At 34.0% G+C, this 24,509-nt stretch overlaps 1 protein-coding gene across 2 annotated transcripts in view; it reads left to right on the forward strand.

Annotated features, from left to right (window-relative positions):
* The window catches only part of USP45 (ubiquitin specific peptidase 45), an 81,348-nt gene that overhangs the window by 9,791 nt on the left and 47,048 nt on the right, over positions 1–24,509 (forward strand). The window contains exons 2-5 of one of the 2 annotated variants that reach the window (XM_074310224.1): positions 159–268; positions 16,701–16,870; positions 17,813–17,916; positions 18,635–18,735. In XM_074310224.1, coding sequence (XP_074166325.1) covers positions 169–268; positions 16,701–16,870; positions 17,813–17,916; positions 18,635–18,735 — 475 coding nt within the window. In that variant the 5' untranslated portion in view covers positions 159–168. The remainder of the gene's footprint in view (positions 1–158; positions 269–16,700; positions 16,871–17,812; positions 17,917–18,634; positions 18,736–24,509) is intronic. The other variant, XM_074310225.1, reaches the window with a different exon arrangement.

Below are 24,509 nucleotides of genomic sequence, written 5' to 3' on the forward strand. Positions count from 1 at the left end.
CCTCCATATTAATTCTAGAAAATAAGAGTTAATTTGTAATTGAACCCTACTGAGGCCTGACTAATAGGATATTATACATCTCAAAATTTTAACTCCTTTTTATAGAAGAGAAGAAATGTTGAATGTGGAGTAACTTAATTTTTTTCTCCCCTTCTCAGCAAGTAACAGATGCGGGTGAAAGATCCATCCAGGGCTGTTTCTGAAAAAACCAAAAGAAACAGAAGGCCTAATACTCCTCCAGATGAAGACTCTTCAGATGACATTGCTGGTAATTTATGACATTTGGAATCAAAGAATATTTGAGGGAAAGGGAAAGATATTATTTATGTTTTATTTTTTGCTGAGGCAATTGGGGTCTGTGCTTCCATCTGAACTGTTTTCTGTTCTCTACATTTTTGGAAGTGCTACATTGGCCCTCTTCTTTGGGAGGGTCACATTATAGCTATCAATAGAATCACTATTACCAGTTCCCTCCTCTTCAAATAAAGTGAAAGAAAGGAAAAAAAAAACACAAACACTTGTAACAAATAAATATAGCAAGAAAAACCAGTCTACACAATAACTGTGTTCAAAAATAAATATTCTCTGTACCTTGTGTCCATCACCTCTCAGAAGAAGGGTAACATGTTTTATTTTATCATTGCTTTAAATGGTAGGTCTTAAAATCTTTCAGAGTTGTTTTCTTTTATAATATTTTTTTCCTTGCATAAACCATTCTCTTGGTTCTGGTCACTTGGCTTACACTCAATTCATCCTATCTAAAACCTCCCTCTCTCCCTCCCTTCCTTCCTCCCTTCCTCCCTTCCTCCCTCCTGCCCAGGATCACACACCAAACAAATGTGTCCAAGACCAAATTTGAATTCAGGTCGTCCTGAGTTCAGGGCTAGTGCTATATCCACTGTACCATCTAGCTGCCCCGCTACTTTCTTTCATACTTTCTTAGGGCATAATATTATCCCATTATATTTACATATCACAGTTTGTTTTGCCATTTCCTAGTTGTCTAAAGAGGTCATCTAATGTGTCCTTGTGGATTCCAGTTCTTTTTCTTGCCTTTTTTTTAAAATTCCTCAGAATCAGGAAATTTATTTTGCTTATGACCATCCTCCTATATTTACTTCCTCTTCCCTACTTTGCCAGCTATTGAGTTTGATATATTTCTACACCAGACTTTGTTTATGTGTTCAGTCCTCATTTACACACTTTGGGATAGAATATGGTTCATCTGTTGCCCTCTCCTCCACTTCCATTTCCATGTTTGTATATTCTTGTGCATCCTATTTAAGAGAAATAAGTTTTATATCTTTCTATAATAGACAAACTTGTCTTTTTTTTTTTTCTCTCAAAACCTGCAGAATAGAATAGAACCCAGACTATCCCCCAAAACTTAGTTGTTCTTAATTAGTTTCCTCAAAATTCTTTGAAGACAGAGGGGAAAGGACCTACATGTGCAAAAATGTTTGTAGCAGCTTTTTTTTTTTTTTTTTTTTTTTTTGTGGTGGCAATTGAGGAAATTGAGAAGTCCATCAATTGGAGAATGGCTGAATAAGTTATAGTATATGAGTTTTATGGAATATTATTGTTCTATAAAAAATGTTGAGCAGGCTGATTTCAGAAAAATCTGGAAAGACTTACATGAACTGAAGCTGAGTAAAGAGAGTAACCAGGAGAATGTTGTGTGTACATAGTAACAAGATTATGTGATGATCCATTGTGTTAGACTTCACTCTTCTTAGCAATACAGTGATCCAAGACTTTTCCAATAGACCCTCTGTATGAAGAGAACTATAGACTCTGTTTGCTTTTTCTTTCTTGTGTTTTTTCCCTTTTGTTCTGATTTTTTCTTTCACAATGACTAATATGGAAATATGTTTAAAACAATCATACATGTATAACCTATATCAGATTTCTTGCTGTTTGGGGGAAGAGGGAGGAAAGGAAAGGAGGGAGAAAAAATTTGGAATTCAAAATCTTAAAAAAATGAATTTTGAAAACTCTTTATATACAATTGGAAAAATAAAATACTATTAAAAAGTTTAAAAAAAAAAAGCACACCCTCTTAGAAAACATTAAAGTTCAGGAGGGACACTTAATCTTCTCTTCCTGTTAGAATGTTGGCCCAACATCATCATTCAGTAGCTTTGAAATGCTTAAATATATTTACCTTTCTGGGATTATTTTAAGTTTTACATGTATACTTCAGAGTTCTCACTTGGATCTGGTCTTTTCATCTGGAATTCTTGAAAGTTCTCTATTCCATTTAAAGTCTTAATTTTTTTTCCCCCTATAACTATAGTCTTATTCTTGGCTTTTTAGGGTAAGTTCTTGATTCTGTAACCTTGATACTTGATATCAAGGGTTTGATATCACTTGATACTTGAACCCTTTCTTTCTAAGCTGCTGACAATATTTTTCCTTAGCTATATTTCTTTTAGTACTTTAAAAGGGTACTTTTGGTTCTTAGAAGGATTATGGGAAAGTGATTTGTGAGGTTTTTCTGTTTACTTTACTCTCTGATACTAATCATTCAGAGCAGTTTTCATTTTTGATATCTTGAAATAGAGCATCCAGGCCATAAGTCGAAAATCAGGGTTTATCAAGTAACTCATATTTTCTTACATTTTTTTCCCTAATTTTAGGATTTTTGTTCTAATGTTTCTTATTGTGCATGGAATGATTAATTTCTGTTTAATAATCTATTGTAGTTTTCAGGGAGTCCTGAATTTCTTAGGATTTTCTCAGGTTAGGTTAACACTTTACTTTCTAAGCTATTTAATCTATTTCTTTTCTCTGGGACTTTTATTTCATTTTTATCTCTTGCTTCATTATTTTCTAGTCATTTCTATAGTTTCTTTGTAAAGTTACTTTTTTCCTTTGAGGTCTTGCAGTTTTTCGTGGAATTATTATGTCCTTTATGGGGACTCTCAATTACAGTATTGTTTTTGTTCTGGTCATTGTCTTTGCTTCACTTTTATTTCCAATGTTAGTTATTGAAAAGGGACTTCGTACCAAGGCCAGGATCTCTTGCTACTGAACTTTTGGTTGGAGCTGGCTCCCCCCTCTCTGTCTTGCCCTGGGTCATCTCTATTCCTGCTCTGATGCCCTTATCAGGTACAGCTGGGATCTTTGAGGTTCAGAGGGTTTTCAGAGCACCTGGCATCTCAGATGTTGTAGGAGTTTGGGAACCTCTTAATTATCCTGGTCCATGCTCTCCCCACACTTTTTCTCTGTTCATCCTTGGGTACCATCTTACTGCTTCTGAATAGAGAAACTCTCAGAATACACATGTTTCTCCTCCTTTTCTGATTGATTCTGGAGGCTGTGGGCACTGGCCCTATTGTTTGTGGTTTGTTGGCTGACTTAGCATTGTCTCTGAAGAAATCACTTATTATTAAATGTCTTTATTTTTTGAGCAGCTAGATGGTATAGTAGAAGTCCTGTAGTCAGGAGGACCTGAGTTCAAATATGATCTGAGACACTTAACACTTCCTGGCTGTGTGACCCTGGGCAAGTCACTTAACCCCAATTGCCTCAGCAATAAATAAATTTATTTATCATTATTTGCTCTGATATGAATTTCAGTTTTTTTGATGGATTATGTGTGGAGAAGTTAAGCAAGTAACCATCTAGGCCAAAAATTCCCTTATTTCTTTTGAGAGCAGCAACATCTTCCTACCAATGCAATTTCTTTTTTTTTTAATTTTTATTTTTTATTTATTTATAATTTTTTTGACAGTATATATGCATGAGTAATTTTTTTTTAACATTATCCCTTGTATTCATTTTTCCAAATTATCCCCTCCCTCCCTGTACTCCCTCCCCTTGATCACAGGCAATCCCATACATTTTACATGTGTTATAATATAACCTAGATACAATATATGTGTGTAAATACCATTTGTTTTTGTTGCACATTAAGTATTAGATTCCGAAGGTATAAGTAACCTGAGTAGATAGACAGTAGTGCTATCAATTTACATTCACTTCCCAGTGTTCCTTCTCTGGGTGTAGCTGTTTCTGTCCATCATTGATCAACTGGAAGTGAGTTGGATCTTCTTTATGTTGAAGATATCCACTTCCGTCAGAATACATCAGTGTACAGCGCTCTTCTGGTTCTATTCATTTCACTCAGTATCAGTTGATGTAAGTCTCTCCAAGCCTCTCTGTATTCCTCCTGCTGGTCATTTCTTACAGAGCAATAATATTCCATAACCTTCATATACCATAATTTACCCAACCATTCTCCAATTGATGGACATCCATTCATTTTCCAGTTTCTAGCCACTACAAAAAGGGCTGCCACAAACATTTTGGCACATACAGGTCCCTTTCCCCTCCTCAGTATTTCTTTGGGATATAAGCCCAATAACAGCAATGCTGGATCAAGGGGTATTCACAGTTTGATAACTTTTTGAGCATAGTTCCAAATTGCTCTCCAGAATGGCTGGATTCTTTCACAACTCCACCAACAATGTATTAGTGTCCCAGTTTTCCCACATCCCCTCCAACATTCATCATTATTTGTTCCTGTTATCTTAGCCAATCTGACAGGTGTGTATTGGTATCTCAGAGTTGTCTTAATTTGCATTTCTCTAATCAGTAGTGATTTCTACCAATGCAATTTCAAGGATGAACTTTAGGATCATACCTTTTCTTTCATTTTCCCTCATGTATCCAAATAGATGTCATCCTATCTGGTTTATCTTTATAAGGTCTCTTGACTTCCTTTTGTCTTTATTTTTAGGGTTGCCACCATAGTTCATCCCTGATGGCTGCTTTTTTACTGGCCTAAATGTAATAACTCTTTAATTGGCATCCCTGCTCCTTGTTTTTCTTCTTTAGTATGTGCTTCACATATTACCAAATAATCTTTCTTTTTTTTTTTTTTTTTTTTTTTTTTTTTTTTTTATTTTATTTTATAATTATAACATTTTTTGACAGTACATATGCATGGGTAATTTTTTACAACATTATCCCTTGCACTTACTTCTATTCAGATTTTTTCCCTTCCTCCCCCAACCCCCTCCCCCAGATGGCAAGCAGTCTTATATATGTTAAATATATTACAGTATAATTTAGATACAATATATGTGTGTAGAACCGAATTTTTTGTTGCACAGGAAGAATTGGATTCAGAAGGTAGAAATAACAGTTTACATTCATTTCCCAGTGTTCCTTTTCTGGATGTAGCTGGTTCTGTCCATCATTAATCAATTGGAATTGGATTAGCTCTTCTCTATGTTGAAGAAATCCACTTCCATCAGCATACATCCTCGTACAGTATCATTGTTGAAGTGTATAATGATCTTCTGGTTCTGCTCGTTTCACTCAGCATCAGTTGATGTAAGTCTCTCCAAGCCTCTCTGTATTTCTCCTGTTGGTCATTTCTTATAGAACAATAATATTCCATAACATTCATATACCATAGTTTACCCAACCATTCTCCAATTGATGGACATCCATTCATCTTCCAGCTTCTAGCCACTATGAAAAGGGCTGCCACAAACATTTTGGCACATACAGGACCCTTTCCCTTCTCTAGTAGTTCCTTGGGGTATAAGCCCAGTAGTAGTATGGCTGGGTCAAAGGGTATGCACATTTTGATAACTTTTTGGGCATAATTCCAGATTGCTCTCCAGAATGGGCTGGATTCTTTCACAACTCCACCAACAATGCATCAGTGTCCCAGTTTTCCCACAGCCCCTCCAACATTCATCGTTATTTGTTCCTGTCATCTTAGCCAATCTGACAGATGTGTAATGATACCTCAGAGTTGTCTTAATTTGCATTTCTCTGATCAATAGTGATTTGGAACACTCTTTCATATGAGTGGAAATAGTTTTAATTTCATCATCTGAAAATTGTCTGTTCATATCCTTTGACCATTTATCAATTGGAGAATGGCTTGATTTCTTATAAATTAAAGTCAGTTCTCTGTATATTTTGGAGATGAGGCCTTTATCAGAACCTTTAACTGTAAAAATGTTTTCCCAATTTGTTACTTCCCTTCTAATCTTGTTTGCATTAGTTTTGTTTGTGCAGAAACTTTTTAATTTGGTGTAATCAAAATGTTCTATTTTGTGATCAATAATGGTCTCTAGTTCTCCCTTGGACACAAACTCCTTCCTCCTCCACAAGTCTGAGAGGTAAACCATCCCATGTTCCTCCAATTTATTTATGATTTCGTTCTTTATGCCTAAATCTTGGACCCATTTTGATCTAATCTTAGTATGTGGTGTTAAATGTGGGTCCATGCCTAGTTTCTGCCATACTAATTTCCAGTTTTCCCAGCAGTTTTTGTCAAATAATGAATTCTTATCCCAAAATTTGGGATCTTTGGGTTTGTCAAAGATTAGATTGCTATTTTTATTCACTATCTTGTCCTGTGAACCTAACCTATGCCACTGATCAACTAGTCTATTTCTTAGCCAATACCAAATGGTTTTGGTGACTGTTGCTTTATAATATAGCTTTAAATCAGGTACACTTAGACCACCTTCCTCTGAATTTTTTTTCATTAGTTCCCTTGCAATTCTTGACCTTTTATTCTTCCATATGAATTTTGTTGTTATTTTTTCTAGGTCATTAAAATAGTTTCTTGGGAGTCTGATTGGTATAGCACTAAATAAATAGATTAGTTTGGGGAGTATTGTCATCTTTATTATATTCGCTCGGCCTATCCAAGAACATTGAATGTCTTTCCAATTATTTAAATCTGACTTTATTTTTGTGGCAAGTGTTTTGTAATTTTGCTCATATAATTCCTGACTCTCCTTTGGTAGATATATTCCCAAATATTTGATATTATCGACTGTTATTTTGAATGGAATTTCTCTTTGTATCTCTTGCTGTTGGATTGTGTTGGTAATGTATAAAAATCCTGAGGATTTATGTGGATTTATTTTGTATCCTGCGACTTTGCTAAAATTCTGAATTATTTCTAATAGCTTTTTAGCAGAGTCTTTGGGGTTCTCTAAGTATACCATCATGTCATCTGCGAAAAGTGACAATTTGATTTCTTCATTTCCTACTCTAATTCCTTGGATCTCTTTCTCGGCTCTTATTGCCAAGGCTAGAGTTTCTAGTACTATATTGAATAGTAATGGTGATAGTGGGCAACCTTGTTTCACTCCTGATCTTACAGGGAAAGGTTCTAGTTTATCACCATTACATATGATGTTTACTGAAGGTTTTAAATATATGCCCCTTATTATTTTAAGGAATAGTCCATTTATTCAAATGCTGAGGAGACTAGGAACAGAATGTCCCCAGATGTATCCCCTGGGAGGGATATAAGCTGCTCCTCAATACAAAAGAACCTCATAGAGGAAATCAAAAAGGCTCTCACAAGAGAGCTGGAAGAGAAATGGGAAAAGGAAAGGGAAGCTTGGCAAGAGAGCCTGGAGAAGTCATCCCATGCATTCAAAGACAGAATGGATAAAGAAATCAAATCATTGAGAAACAAGATTAGTGAGCTGGAAAAGGTAAACAACTCCAAGGAAAACAGGATTAGTGAGCTGGAAAAGGTAAACAACTCCAAGGAAAACAGGATTAGAGAGCTGGAAAAAGAAATCAGCTCTCTAAAAAATAAAATGGATAAAATGGAAAAAAATTCCATAGAAGATAAAAACTCAATTGGACAATTAAAAGAGATATAAAAAAAGTGAGTGAAGAAAATACATCATTGAAAATTAGACTGGAACAAGTAGAAATGAATGACTCAAGGAGAAACCAAGAGGGAGTCAAGCAAAACCAGAGAAATGAAACAATTGAAAAGACTGTCAAGTACCTTACCAGAAAGACAACAGACCTGGAAAACAGATCCAGGAGAGACAATTTGAGAATAATCGGACTCCCTGAAAAATGGGAGGAAAAAAAGAGCTTGGACACCATTTTCGAGGAAATTATCAAAGAGAACTGCCCAGACGTTTTGGAAACAGAGGGTAAAATAGACATTGAGAAAATTCATCGATCACCTACTGAAAGGGACCCTAAAATCAAAACGCCAAGAAATATAGTGGCCAAGTTCAAGAACCATCAGACAAAGGAAAAGATATTGGAAGCTGCTAGAAAAAAACAATTCAGATATGGAGGATCCACAATAAGGATAACACAGGATCTAGCAGCATCCACATTAAAAGAACGCAGGTCCTGGAACATGATATTCCGAAAGGCTAAGGAACTTGGTATGCAGCCAAGAATAACTTACCCAGCAAAAATGAGCATCGTTTTCCAGGGAAGAAGAGGGACATTTAACGAAATAAATGAATTCCATCTATTTTTGATGAAAAAACCAGACCTACATAAGAGGTTTGATCTTCAAATACAGAACTCAAGAGACTTCTAAAAAAGGTAAAAAGAAATCTTGAGAACTATACTTCTGTCAAAAAAATATGTAAAGAACATATGTACAATTTGTCTTAGAAACTAGAGGTGGAAAGGAGATTGTATCATAAAAAAGTATAAAGTGGTGGTACTACAATGAAGAGGCAAAGGTAACCTATTATATCTGAGAGAAAGAAAGGAGGGAGATGAACATAGCGTGTATCAATAGACATATTCGATTTATGGTGAAACTTTTTCCACTTCATTGAAAAGTGAAAGGGAAGGAGTAAGCTAAGGGGAAGGGAATACAGTAATTTCGAGGAAAAGGGGTAAAATAAGGGGAGGATCTTTAAGGTGGGGAAGGGATCCTAAAAAGGGAGGGCTGTGAAAAGCAAGTGGTGTTTACCAGTTTAATACTGGATAGGAAGGTAAAAGGGAAGGAAAGGGGAAAAGCATAAGCAGGGGTTAATAGGATGGCAAGCAATATAGAATTAGTCCTTCTAACCATAAATGTGAATGGGGCAAACTGCCTCATAAAGAGGAAGCAGTTAGCAGACTGGATTAAAAGTCAGAATCCTACTATATGTTGTTTACAGAAAACACACCTGAAACAGGATGAGACATTCAAACTAAAAGTAAAAGGGTGGAGCAGAATCTATTATGCTTCAGGCAAAACCAAAAAAGCAGGAGTAGCCATCCTCATCTCAGATCAAGCAAAAACAAAAATTGATCTAATTAAAAGAGATAAGGAAGGACATTATATCCTGCTAAAGGGAAGCATCAATAGTGAAGCAGTATCAATATTAAACATGTATGCACCAAGTGGTGCAGCATCTAAATTCTTAAAAGAGAAATTAAGAGAGCTGCAAGAGGAAATAGATAGCAAAACTATAATAGCGGGAGATCTCAACCTTGCACTATCAGAATTAGATAAATCAAACCACAAAATAAATAAGAAAGAAGTCAAAGAGGTAAATAGAATGCTAGAAAAGTTTGATATGATAGATCTTTGGCGAAAGCTAAATGGAGACAGAAAGGAATATACTTTCTTCTCAGCAGTTCATGGAACCTATACAAAAAGTGATCATATACTAGGGCATAAAAACCTCAAAATCAAATGCAGTAAGGCAGAAATAGTAAATGCATCCTTTTCAGACCATAATGCAATCAAAATAACATTTAATAAAAAGCCAGGGGAAAATAGACCAAAAAATAATTGGAAACTAAATAATCTTATACTAAAGAATGATTGGGTAAAACAGCAAATCATAGACATAATTAATAACTTCACCCAAGAAAATGACAATAATGAGACATCATACCAAAATGTGTGGGATACAGCCAAAGCAGTAATTAGGGGAAGTTTTATATCTCTACAGGCCTACCTGCATAAAATAGAGAAAGAGAGGACCAACGAATTGGGTTTACAACTAAAATTGCTAGAAAAGGAACAAATTAAAAACCCCCAGACAAACACAAAACTTGAAATTCAAAAAATAAAAGGTGAGATTAATAAAATTGAAAGTAAAAAAACTATTGAATTAATTAATAAAACTAAGAGTTGGTTTTATGAAAAAACCAACAAAATAGACAAACCCTTAGTAAACCTGATTAAAAAAAGGAAAGAAAAAAAGCAAATTGATAGTCTTGAAAATGAAAAGGGTGAACTCACCACTAATGAAGAGGAAATTAGAACAATAGTTAGGAGCTACTTTGCTCAACTTTATGCCGATAAATTCGATAACTTAAATGAAATGGAAGAATACCTTCAAAAATATAGCTTGCCCAGATTAACAGAGGAAGAAGTAAGTAGTCTAAATAGTCCCATCTCAGAAAAAGAAATAGACCAAGCTATTAACCAACTTCCTAAGAAAAAGTCCCCAGGACCAGATGGATTCACAGGTGAATTCTACCAAACATTTAAAGAACAACTAACTCCAATGCTATGTAAACTATTTGAAAAAATAGGGATTGAAGGAGTCCTACCAAATTCCTTCTATGACACAGACATGGTACTGATACCTAAACCAGGTAGATCGAAAACTGAGAAAGAAAACTATAGACCAATTTCCTTAATGAATATTGATGCTAAAATCTTAAATAAGATATTAGCAAATAGACTTCAGAAAATCATCCCCAGGATAATACACTATGACCAAGTGGGATTTATACCAGGAATGCAGGGCTGGTTTAATATTAGGAAAACTATTAGTATAATTGACCATATTAATAATCAAATTAATAAAAACCATATGATCATCTCAATAGATGCAGAAAAGGCATTTGATAAAATCCAACATCCATTCCTACCAAATAATCTTTCTAATCTTAGACTTTGTCACTTCCTTGCTAAGAAAACTTTTAGGACTTTTCCATACCTTATAGAATGAAATACAGACTCCTCAGCCTGGTGTTTAAAGTTCTTTTTTTCTTTTCTTTTCTTTTTTTTTTTTTTTACTTATAGCTTTTTATTTTTCAAAATACATGCAAAGATAGTTTTCAACATTCACCCTTGCAAAACCTTGTGTTCCATATTTTTCTCCCTCCCTTCCCAGCAAGCAATCTAAAATAAGTTAATTAAACATGTGCAACTTTTTAAAGCATATTTCTACATAGAATGTTGGAAACTATCACTGCATGTGTTTTGAAATTAAAAAGCTTTATAAAACATAGGATGTTGAAAACTATCAATGCATGTGTTTTAAAAATAAAAAGCTTTATATTTTTTTAATTTTTAAATTAATTTTATATTTATAATATTTTTTGACACTACATATGCATGAGTAATTTTTTTTATAACATTATCCCTTGTATTCATTTTTCCAAATTTTCCCCTCCTTCCCTTTACTCCCTCCCCTAGGTGACAGGCAATCCTATACATATTAAATGTGTTACAGTATAACCTAGATACAATATATGTGTGTGTAAATCCAATTTTCTTGTTGCACAGCTTTATATATTTTTAAAAAATACCATAAAGGGAAAAAAAAAGAGTTGAAATTTTTTAGACTTTGGGTTTGTAGCACTAGGCAAATAAAATCACATGACTTTTACAGGGAAAAAATTTCCACATATAATACATTTTTAAAAATTTTTTATTATTCAGGCTGTCAGCTTGGTCAGGGTATGGGTGGGTGGTTCGAGGATTAAAGCTTATAGATCCTGGGGCAGCTAGGTAGAGCAGTGGATAGAGCACCAGCTCTGAATTCAGGAGGACCTGAGTTCAAATCTAATCTTAGACACTTACCACTTCCTAGCTGTGTGACCCTGGGCAAGTCACTTAACCCCAGCCTCAAAAAAAAAAAAAAAAAAAAAAAAAAAAAAGCTTATAGATCCTCAGACCCAGGAAAGCTGTTGAATCAATTCTCTTGACAACCATTTCCTTGCATAGCAAATAATTGCAATTAAAAGAAAAAAAGCTTTGGGAATCTGGTTGAGTTAGGCAAGCTGTCTTGTTTATTATCTTATAAACTTATAAAGTTTATTCTTAAGAATTTTTGACATTTTCCTTCCCACGTTCACTCTTACACCTAACATCTCTTTCTTACTACTAGTTTCCCTAGTCTTGTATCTGTACCTTATTTTAGTGTTGCTTTCTCTGGTCTGTTCCATTTCATTGACTAAAGGTTAAAGCATTTAGCTTTAACCTTTTAAAATTATGGGAAGATGGACAATTAGGTCAGAAAATTCCAATTGTTCCAGATTTTCTCCACAAACAAAATAACATTTTGCTTCAAGGCTAATGTAGAGGCAGATAAACAAATAACACTTGGGACAGAACTGGAGTCCTACTAGAGCAACCTGAAAAGCCCAGAAGACCTCAGAGAGGAAGCTCCCAGAACAGAGAATTAACTGGTGTGAAGACTTCTAAGCTGGCTCTGCTGAAGCAAGAGTCCTAGAGCTGGCTGGGTTCAGTGATGGTTCCAGACAGAACAACAGGAACTTTTACCTCCCAGACTGCATGGAGAGTCAGGAATCTTGAGTCCAGGAAGATTGAGGAAACCTCTGTTAGTAAGGAACACTAGAGCCAGCTGTGCTGCTGGCCCTGGGCAAGAAGAAACCAGCACACTTGGAGAGTGTGGAAACTGTGAGGCAGAGTAGCTACTGGCTCCATGCACTTATAGGAAAGCAGTTCTTGGTTTTCAGTTCCAGGTCAGAATGGAAAATGGAAGACAGACCTGAAGCCAGAGGCACCATTCTCCTTCCTCCCCCTCCTGTTCCAGCACACAATAATTCAAGAAGTAAAGAAAATTGTCTTGAAGTGATAGAACAAGAGGGCAAAGTAGAAATAGAAAAAAATCCACTGCTCACTTCTTCAAAGAGATCCTATAAGGGAAATATAGAAATATCATTGCCAAATTTCGAAAGCATCAGATCAAAGAGAAAATTTTACAAGTACCTACAACAACAAATCTACTTCAGATATGCTGGAGCTACAATATAAATTGCATAGGATTTATCAGTGGCTACAGTAAAAGTCTGCAGGTCCAGGAATATTATAATAACAATCAAGAGAACTAGGATTTTAGCTGAATGATAACATTATATCCAGAAAAATTAAATGTAATGTTAAATGAGGGAAAAAAGGACATTCAATGAACTTTCAGATTTTTTTAGGACTTTACCTTCAACAAATCTGAACTTAATGGTAAATTTAGTATAGAAGAGCCAACATCAAAAACTAATTTCAAGGGACTCAACAAGGACAAATTGTTTTATATTTTATATGTGAAAATGTAAACCGAATGTCTAAAATAGACATTAGTAATTTGGTAGTCCAAAAGAAAGATTGGAGTGGAGCTGAAACTGTATGTGACTATAAACAGCAAAACTGTCTAAGAAAAGATAAAAATTAGTTACTGTGCTATACAAATGAGGTGCAATAGCAAGAACCAATATAAAAGAATTAGATCAGGGAAGAGGGTTGGTAGTTCTGAAAATCTGGTTGCTTTGGGAATAGGTTAAAGAGGGAACAATAAAAATATACACCAAGAAGGGTATAGCACCTTCCAAAATCTATAAAGAAATGAGGGGAGAAGAAATAGAATAAGGTGGAGTACAGAAAGATGTTCAGATTAATTGGAGTGGGATAAGGTATGTAGATTAATAGTAATGTGTAAGGGCCCTTTAAATGGGCGGTGTCACAGCACAACTGGAGATTGGAGTGGCCCAGAAGTAATCTCTGTGGATATTAGGACTGCCCAGTGGGTGGGATCTTGGCCACATTGAGATAGCTTCTTAATGGGTGACTCTCTCGCTGATTGGCTGTGTGTGTGACCTCACAGGCCCTTTATAAGCCCACTGCAGACAGTAGTTGCGCTCTTTAACCTGGCTCCCTGAGCCAAGTGGATGGATAGCCCATAGAGGTAAGGATTTTGGTAGTGAACATGTGCGTCTTCTGACCAGGTGTTCACTAGGGAACCAACAAGTCAGGGCATCAAGTCAGGGCATTATGTGAGTAGGTATAATAAAGGCTTTTAAGATTACACGTGGCTGTTCTTGAGCTTGCTACTGGTTATTAAGCTATAGATTCAAGAGATTGTGGCTAGAGACCTTTGAAGGCCTCAGAGGAGGCGAGACGGGTAGAGTTGACACTGCAAAGGTCAGTGGTCAAAGGTACTCTATTGGGCCTAGGACAGACTGGTAATAGTAACTGACAGGAGTGCATGTTACAGTAATGGGCTAAGATGGGGAGGCATCAGGGAGGTGAAGTAATGACAAGGTAAATTAATAGGTAGAAGTAAAGTCGAAGAGTTAATAGGAATAGGAAGTAAGAGATATACAAAAAGTAATAAATTAGAAAATTAGTAGGAGTAGAAATCATTGATCTTAGATAAAGTCAAATTTTTAAAAAGATTTAATCAAGAGAGAAATCTATGTCAGCTATGTAATGTTTTAGATGTATATATGTACATACATATGTATATATACTTATATATAGATATGTGTATTGTATACATTTTTGTGTATACACATACATACATAAATATATTCATGCTTACCTGCAGCCTGCTTAGGGAGGTAAGGGGAGGAAAGGGGAAAAAAGAATAAAAAGTACACAATGGAAAACAAAAGAAAACCTAAAAGAAAATCTGCATAGTTATGAACACAATGAATTCTATTATTATATATACTTTCTTGAAATGGATATCTATTGTTACATATTTTGAATCCTCCCCATGTTCTTCTGGGCATATATCAATTTTTCTTTTTCCATCTTTTTCTATTTTTCTTATTTTTGTATTTAAGTTTTAAATAAATAAATATGTTTTTAAATACCACTTAGCTTCTTAGTGAATAAGAAAGAAAAATATTTTGAACTAGTTGGGAAAGGTCATTTGCATAAAACTTCTATTTCTTTATCAAATCATAGATTTCCTGCTAAGTGCTTAGATCTTTTGTTTAACATTAGTGAATAGTTTAGGAATTTTGTGATTGGGATATTAAATGAAGGGAATCCATGAGGAAAATTAAAATGTGATTTCTATTTAATAGCAGCATAAAGACTTGGGAGAAAAAGATACTAAAGAAGGGAAAGGGACCTATATGTGCCAAAATGTTTGTGGCAACCCTTTTTGTAGTGTCTAGAAACTGGAAAATAAATGGATGCCCATCAATTGGAGAATGGTTAGATAAATTGTGGTATATGAATGTTATGGAACATTATTGTTCTGTAAGAAATGACCAGCAGGATGAATACAGAGAGGCTTGGAAAGACTTACATAAACTGATGCTGAGTGAAATGAGCAGAACCAGGAAATCATTATACACTTCAACAATAATATTTTATGAGGATGTATTCTGATGGAAGTGGATATCTTCGACAAAGAGAAGATCTAATTCAGTTCCTATTGAAAAATGATGGACAGAATCAGTTACACCCAGAGAAGGAACACTGCGAAATGAATATGGACTACTTGCATTTTTGTTTTTCTTCCTAGATTATTTTTACTTTCTGAATCAAATTCTAAGAATCCAATTCTTGTGCAACAAGAGAACTGTACGGGCCTGCACACATATATTGGATCTAGGATATACTATAACTAATAAAGACTTAGGAGAACTTAATTAATCATATCTGTTTGTGGTTGGGAGCTAACAACCCATTCAGAATTGACTTTTTTTTTTTTTTAATTTTTATTTATTTAATAATTATAAAAGTTTTTTTTGACAGTATATATGTATGAGTAATTTTTTTTATAACATTATCCCTTGTATTCATTTTTCCAAAATTTCCCCTCCTTCCCTCTACTCCCTCTCCTAGATGACAGGCAATCCCATACATTTTACATGTGTTACAGTATAACCTAGATACAATATATGTGTGTAAATCCAATTTTCTTGTTGCACTTTAAGTATTAGATTCCAAAGGTATAAGTAACCTGGGTAGATAGACAGTAGCACTAACAATTTACATTCATTTCCCAGTGTTCCCATTCTTCAATTGATGGGCATCCATTCATCTTCCAGTTTCTAGCCACTACAAAAAGGGCTTCCACAAACATTTTGGCACATACAGGTCCCTTTCCCTTCTTTAGTATTTCTTTGGGATATAAGCCCAATAGCATCAATGCTGGATCAAAGGGTATTCACAGTTTGATAACTTTTTGGGCATAGTTCCAAATTGCTCTCCAGAATGGCCGGATTCTTTCACAGCTCCACCAACAATGTATTAGTGTCCCAGTTTTCCCACATCCCCTCCAACATTCATCTTTATTTGTTCCTGTCATCTTAGCCAATCTGACAGGTGTGTAGTGGTATCTCAGAGTTGTCTTAATTTGCATTTCTCCAGAATTTACTTTTTAATGTGAATAGGATCAAAGAGGGCCCTTAGGTAGCACAGTAGATGGAATGTCAGACCTGTAGTAAGGAAGACTCATTTTCAAACACTTAAGACATGTGCTTTATGCCCGTGAGCAAGTCAGTTAACCGTTTTTGCTTTAATTTCATCTGTTAAAAAAAAGGGGGGGGGGAGGCAATGGCAAACCATTCCAATATTTTTGCCAAGAAAAGAGATAAGTCTAAGAACAAGGATCAAAAAAGTATTTAGTTATAAAAATTTTCTGTAGATAACAAGTCTTATATCATACTATACCAATTGCTCACTTATCTCAGTTTTGTCATGTCCCATGATAAAGTCAGTAGATTTCTTATACAGAAACTTTCTTTGCAATGAAATTTTACAAGTTTTTTTGAATGGGGAGGGAGATTTTTCATTGTTTCAATCTTTAAATCTTAACCAACACAATATAGATATTTTAATTTAATCAACTTTTGCTTGTTGTGGAGATTTTATTTTTTTAAAATTACTCAAAGACCTGCCTTTGGAAAAATGTTTTTTAATATTCATATCCAATAAATATATTTCTTTTTAGCAGGTTTAACTTGTCAACATGTAAGTCAAGCTGTTAGTGTCCACCATGTGAAGAGAGCAGTAGCTCAGAATTTGTGGTCAGTTTGTTCAGAATGTTTAAAGGAAAGAAGGCTTTGTGATGGAGAGTCAATAAAACCAGATATTTGGTTGTGCCTCAAGTGTGGTTTTCAGGTGAGAAAAAGTTACATATATGGGAAGATGGTCTTTTATTTATTCTTTTAATAATTTGACAGATTATGTGGCATTTAGGACCTGTTCCTAGTTTAATGTTTCTATAAAAAAAAAAAATTTCCCAGAATAAATTCTTTAAGTCTAGAAAAACACTTTGGAATATGAAATGATAGGTATGTTTTTTTAAAATCTTAGAGGAAATATACTTATGATTATGTAATACTGTTACAGAGAGTTCCTCCCCAGGATTGTACCTGAAACAGAAGAATCAGACTTCATTTGTTTCTGTAGAGAAGGGATGGGGAATGTGTAAGGTCCATGAAAACATTTTCATAATTCAGGCAATGATAACCTGAAAGCTAGGCAGATCAGTTTCCCACTGATCGACTTCTATAAGTTGATAATTTTATATGGCCTGCGAATGATGTTATAAATATCCAAATGGCCCTTGGTAGAAAAAGGGTCACCACTCCTGCTCTAGAAGAAATCTTTTTCTTAGCTTTGTTTATTTAACTTCATATATCCCAGTAGATGGAATCAGCTTTTTCCACTTCACTATCTTCAATACTGAGCTCTAAAAATGTATCATTTGGCATTTATTTGCTTCTACTATATTTACTTTTGTGATAAGATTTTTTTGTTAAGGAGTTTGTAGTTAATGAAATTTGGAGATAAAGTTTGGAACAAATTTTAAATCACTGGCTATTTATATTTGGAGATTTAAATTGAACTTAACATCAAATGGAATAATCTTTGTTAAGCACTTAGCATAGTATGTGGCATATAGTAGGTGCTTAATACAGTAAGACTAATCTTTAGGTAAGAAATAAAGTTTAAATTGTATAAGAAAAGTTATCTTAATTTACATCTAATGGAAAGTAAAATTGATTTGAAGTCAAGACTCTTAATTCACATAATAAAATGGAATTCTTTTATCTTTAGGGATGTAGTAAAAATTCAGAAGATCAGCATTCTTTGAAGCACTTCCAGACTTCTCGAACTGAGCCTCATTGTATTATCATCAATCTTAGCACATGGATTATATGGTAAGTAAAGCTTAATGAGTATTTTAATCAAGCTTAAAGGAAAATAATGAGCCATCTATTGGTTTATAGAGTGAATCTGCATTGGTATTATAAAACCACAGGATTTAGAATCACAAGGGACTTTTGAGGTCTAGTCCACTTTCTACTGTTCGATTTTAAAAGTGAAAAAGCTGAGGGCAAAAAAGATTGAGGTCATACATATAGTAAGTACTGGAACCAGGACTTGTTATATGTTCTGACTTCAAATCCACTAATCTTTCTACTGATCTACATCATCTCAGTAAGTGCTTTTGCTTTGAATACTGAAGTTTAGATCAGGATTATAATAATAATAGTTATTATTTTGACATTTCTGGATTGCAAAGAACTTTACATCTGTTTTCTCTTTTGATCTCTTAAACAACTTTTGTGAGATATTTCCATTTTACAAATTTAAAAAAAGTGAACCCTATGAGATTAAGTGATTTGCCCATAGATAAGATAGCTAGAAATGGTCATGATCAGCTCCCAAATCTCTTTCTTTAAATTTAGTGTTTTTTCTCTCATAACACTACTAGGTTAGGATTGAAAGCACAATAAGTTCACTAATTCACTTGAGAAGACTTTAAAATGAATTTTCATTTTAAAAAGTAATTTCATTTTTTATCTATTTTCTCTTCAAATTACACAAATTAAAAATATTTTTATCAACTTCATTTTAAATTTTACATTTTTTCAGGTGTTATGAATGTGATGAAGAATTATCAACACATCGTAATAAAAAGGTTTTGGCTCAAATAGTTGATTTTCTACAGAAGCATGTTTCTAAAACAGAAGCAAGTAAGTTATGGATTATTATAGGGACTTGTGATGCAGTAACATGGTAATTCATACATGTATGTGACACCTTAGACACAATTATATGAATAATAATAATAAAGGATTGAATACAGGCATATGCTACCTAATGTAATTATTATTGTTCATTTTCATTCATAAGTATCGATTAAGAGTTATTTCTTCACTAAGAAATTCTACAAGTTAAAGTTTGACAAAAGCATAACATTAGGACCATAGATAAGTTCCACATACTGAAAGTTCCATAGAAGTAGATATGTATTCCTAAATGACTAAAATTTAGACTGTAAAAGTTTAAGATGAGTAACTAACAGAGAACTGAATGTGGAGTAGAAACCCTGGCAAAGAGCCACAAATTTACATTGTCTGTTTCCCAATTATATTTTAATCTAATCCAAGCTGTACTCAGTAATTTAATATGCTATCTTTAATATAATTTCTTGAAGCTTCTACTGTAAGATTCAGCAAAGTCAAATGTACACAAGGGAAGTCCATGCTGGACATAACACTATTTTGAGAATATGATAACTTGATTATGCAGTTGACTGAATAACAGGAGTAGAATTTCAAAATAATATAATAGAGTTTGGTTAATATGTATTAATGATGTCATAAAAATAATAGTTGTATGCCTCTGGGCATAAAGTCACTGATTCCTAAAGTGTAGTGTCATTTTTCTGTATATGTAAGGATGGAAATAAGACCTGAATTTCATTGATAAAAGCATCATGGAGCATATATATAGCATGATATATTAACCAATAGATTTACACTTAGAGGATACCTTATGGAATGGAATCTTTGTAGAAATTCTCCTTATTAGTGCTTGTCACCACTTCATCAGCAATTTATGGTCTTTGAGTTTTTTAGAGCAGAGCTACTGAAACTTTTCCCACTTGTGAGCCCTTTTCACCCAAGAAATTTTTATGTGTCCCTGGGGATATATGGGTGGGTATGTATGTGTTTAAATAATAGGCATACAAATCAAACATTTACTGGTAATAAATCATAATTTCGTGACAGTTTTCAGTTACAAGATCCCATGTGGGGTCATGAAGAAGATTTTTAAGAATCTGGGGCCTAGAACACTGAAAGAAAAGCTACAGTAAGTTAGCAGTACTTTTGGGAATTTCAAAGAATGTGGAGATTAAATATGATGTAACATTGATCTACTTTATCTAGGTGATAATAGAGCCTCTATAATGATATGATAAAATAATGGCCAAATTTTGTCTACCTAACTAGGAACTGATTTTTAAAAATAGCTTGTTATTGTTGTTGTTCCTTTTAAAAAACATAGGTTTCTTTGGCACCTGCTTTATCATTTCTTACAGCAAAATAGTATTCCATCACAAGGGTATATGCCATGCCATTCCACAATTTTGCTAGAAATTTTGTTTTGATTTCTAGAATTTGTTCATCTTTAAAATACATACATATATATATGTATACATATATATGTGTACATATATCATATTTATGAATTATATATACTAGGTCAGTTCTGGTTAACCTTTTTGGAAAGTCACAAAGGGTAGGATTGCTGTGACTATCTTTGAATTACTAAATTTTTTTTTTTTTATCAACATAGAAAATTCTGGTTTTGTTTTTCAATTATTTATTTTTTGTGCAAATTGCTTTTTGGATCATGTTTGGAGAGAAAAATCTGAAAAAAAGGAAAAGCAAAGAAAGAGGGGGGAAAAAAAACAAAAAGAAAAAAAGAAGTGAACATAGTATGTGTTTATTTACATCCAATCTCCATAGTTCTTTTCCCGATGCAGATGGCATTTTCTATCCAAAGCCTATTGGGCTTGCCTTGGATCACTGAACCATTGAGAAGAATCAAGTCTTTCAAGTTGATCATCACACATCCTTGCTTTATTGTGTACAATATATTCCTGGTTCTGCTTGTTTCACTCAGCATCAATTCATGTAAATCCAGACCTTTCTAAAATCATCTTGTTCATCATTGTTTATAGAACAATAATATTCCATTACCTTTATATATTTAGCCATTCCCCAATTGATGAGCATCTACTTATTTTTCAATTTTTTGTTACCACAAAAAGCTGCTACAAACATTTTTGCATATGTGGGGCCTTTTCCCTCCTTTATGATTTTCTTGGGATACAATGATAACATTTCTGGATCAAAGAGTATGCACAGTTTAGTAGTCCTTTGGGCATAGTTCCAAATTGCTCTCCAGAATGGTTGAACGATTTCACAATTCCAATAATATATTAGTGTCCCTAGTCTTTGCTTCTTAAAGGGAGAATCTACTACTTGTGGTAGCTCATTCTTTTGGATACTCCTTACTGTTTACAACAGAGCACGCTAGATCTTATTTGGACAGTTGTGCAGTACAATGATCCCAACCTACAATATTTCTTGAAACAAAATCTGATGTATTTAATACCAGTAGTCTTCCAGTAATGCTATATGGCAGTGAATCATGGAATAACACAGTCTCTCTCTTTTATTTGAAATATCAAGTGCATGTCAATGCATGGGAACAAAATGAAAAGATCATTTTTTTTCAGCAACATCTTAGCAAATAGCTTCCCCCAAAATTAGTGGCAATTACTTATTTGGAGTGGGCATGTTAAGGTATTTGCACTTGATAGAAGATAAATATAAACTTATAAGCTGAGCTTCTGAAACCTTCTCCATTGTCTGTTCTTTGAGTTTTATGTTAAGGACTATGATAGTTGAAGGAGCAGGTCAAATCTCCGAGATCCTCTACAGCTGTGGATCTACCCTTCTAAAAGAGTTGCAAAGCAGTTACTGACACAGGTGTTGCTTATGGACTGGGAATGAAATAAATTGGAGGCAGAGGAGAGGTCAGACAGTGCAACTGCCTCTCAGTCTCCTTGCGTCATCATCATCCTCTCACATGGAAGAGATCCATTCTACAGATCTGAGTTAGACCTTCAGCAGCCACTGGCAGGTGGCTCCCATATCACAACAGTTTTACCTGATGTTATTGCTAGTTTTCATTTGAATCCATAGAGAAATGGGACACAATTTTACTTCAGCTTCTTTGTAACGAACCCTCTTGATCTTGAAAATCTTATGGGATACTATGATGGAAACTACTAAATTTTGAATTGAAAAACTAATGGGGAAATATAAAGTAAATGAAGCCATAATGTATTTTGAATGAAGAATTGTGTATATGAAGTAAAAGGGGGTCTGGTAATGTAGTAGTAATAAGGGATAAACAGCCAGTGTGCTGTGTTGGTACCTACATTATATTTGGTGCATATTTGTTGACCGCCTACCAACCCCACTCCCGTGGAATATTTATAGGAAAACTTGGCATGAATAGGTTGAAATTTGGATAGATATTTCCCCAAATTATTTATCCATAAAGATGAAAAGAACCTGAATTACTAGTGTATAGCTTTGTGGAGCTTGCAGTTTGAAATAATATGAGAATTTAAGGAAGTAATTATTTGATTTTCTACATTATAGTCAAAATGACCATCATTACTGCCCATCATGGACTAACTATATTTTTGTAATTATTTTCCCTCTGCCTGGCATATCCTCCTCCTCTCTTGTCTGCAAATTCTACCAGTGAAGATTTAGCTTGAGCCTTCTTCAGGAATTACAGCAAACTTCTCAGAGGTAGCAGTAAGGACTATACTCTCACTACTTCCTTTAAGAACTTTTGTGACAATGCAGTATTTCTCATATTGACATTTAATAACACTTTACCTTGCATATTTTTAACTACTTCATGTTTATTTCATATCCTTTCCAATATAATTGTGAGGTTCTCAAGAGGCAGAAGTATACTGAGCATTACTTGCTATAAAATTTGAGTATTCTTCTTACTGAAGATATAGATGATCTTTGCAGGGATCATGTAGCCCTTTCATAGCTTTGTGTAACAAATGGCTTCTGGGAGCTCTTGTGACTGCTCTTGTGGAAATCATCTCCAAAGTTAGCTAGATACGACTTCAAATGAGTCTGTCTCTGGCTTATACTCAAAATCTTGCTTGCTATAGGACTTGACAAATCTTATATTTCACAAGAATTGCCTTTGAGAAACCAAGGTCACCTCTATGCCACAGTGATTCTTTATGGATTACCAGAAGCATGGTGTCATAAAAATATAACTAACTCTCTGTAATAGCAGTACAGTGCTGTAAACTTGAGTATGAATGCCAAAGTTTTCTGATCTAGTGTTTTATTTTTCTCCACTCTTATCACCCAATATCACACTCTTCTCAGCAATGGGAAAAGGAATTTCTCTGATTCCCAATTTCTACCATCAAGAGCTCCAGTAGAATGCTACTTAGTAGATTTGTTTAAAAGAATATTCTTGTTTTTATAATCTTAGTACTTTGAATTGGAACCAGTCATTTCATGGGTTGAGGAAATATCTTTCACTTGTATAAATCAACATAAGAAGCAAGACTTGAACCATTTCCTTTTTCTTTTTTTTTTTTTTATTAAAGCTTTTCACTTTTCAAAACATATTGTGAACAATTCTTCAGCATTATCCCTTGCAAAATCCCGTATTCCAATTACACACACACACCCTCCCCTAGATGGCATTCAGTCTTATACATGCTAAACACTCTAGAAATACATGTCAAATCCAACACATGCATATTCATCCATACAACCATCATGAAGCACAAGAAAAATCAAATCAAGCCAATTTTAAAAAGAGGGCTAGAGAGAAGCAAAATAAAATGCAAGCAAACAACAACAAAGTGAAAATGCTATGTTGTGAACTACACTCAGTACCCACAGTTCTCTCTTTGGGTGTAGATGGCTCTCTTCACTGAACAGTTGGAACTGGTTTCTAATACTGAGGTTATCTCTATTACTGTTATGCTGCTTCTTTTCTCTTTAATACTAATTAATTTTGAATTTAAAATAGATGATGCACAAAAACTTAAATGATAATTTTGTTAGGTTTTTTTTGCTAGCTTTTTCTAAATTGGAATATTGTTAAATTTCTTTTTATAAATTTATCGTTCAATCTGATGCTAAGTGAGCAGAACCAAGAGAACATTGTACATAGAAACAAAATTATGTGATACTTTTTTTTTTCCCCCTAAAAGTGAGGTGATTCAAGGCACTTCCAAGAGAATTGTGATGGAAAGTTCTATCCACATCCAGAGAAAGGACTGTGGAGACTGCATGTGAATCAAAACATAGATTTTTTTTTTTTTTTTTTTTTTTACCTTTTTTGTTGTGGTTGTTTTTTTGCTTGCCTTTTTTCCCCCCCTTTTGATCTGATTTTTCTTGCTCAGCATAATGAATATGGAAATATATTTAGGAGAATTTCATATGTTTAACCTTTATCAGATTGCTTGTTGTCTGGGGAGAGGAGAAGGGAGAAAGGGAGAAAAATTGGAAATGCAAGGTTTTGCAAAGGTGAATGTTAAAAACTATCTTTGTATATATTTGGAAAATAAAATATTTAAAATATATTTATTTCTTAAGAAGAAAACAATGACAATTTGAATTATTTATATTTAAATTTTTTCAGTAATTTCTAGTGGTATTTTTAAAAAGTATCATGATTAAAAAAAAAATTAAACCCTTAAGTGTTTTGATTTGGCAGTAGTTTTTGGTTTTTGTTGCCATCTCATTAACCTTAGTGAAATATATTAATAGTCAATTTTCTTGATGAAAAAATGTCTTTCATGTGTCTCCCAGTATTAATGACAGTCTTTTACAAAATGCATTTTAAAGTTTATGGGCATGCATCTGTTATCAGCCTTTGTGTTAAA

The sequence above is a fragment of the Sminthopsis crassicaudata genome, chromosome 4, assembly GCF_048593235.1.
Source record: "Sminthopsis crassicaudata isolate SCR6 chromosome 4, ASM4859323v1, whole genome shotgun sequence".
Classification (NCBI taxonomy): Eukaryota; Metazoa; Chordata; class Mammalia; order Dasyuromorphia; family Dasyuridae; genus Sminthopsis; species Sminthopsis crassicaudata.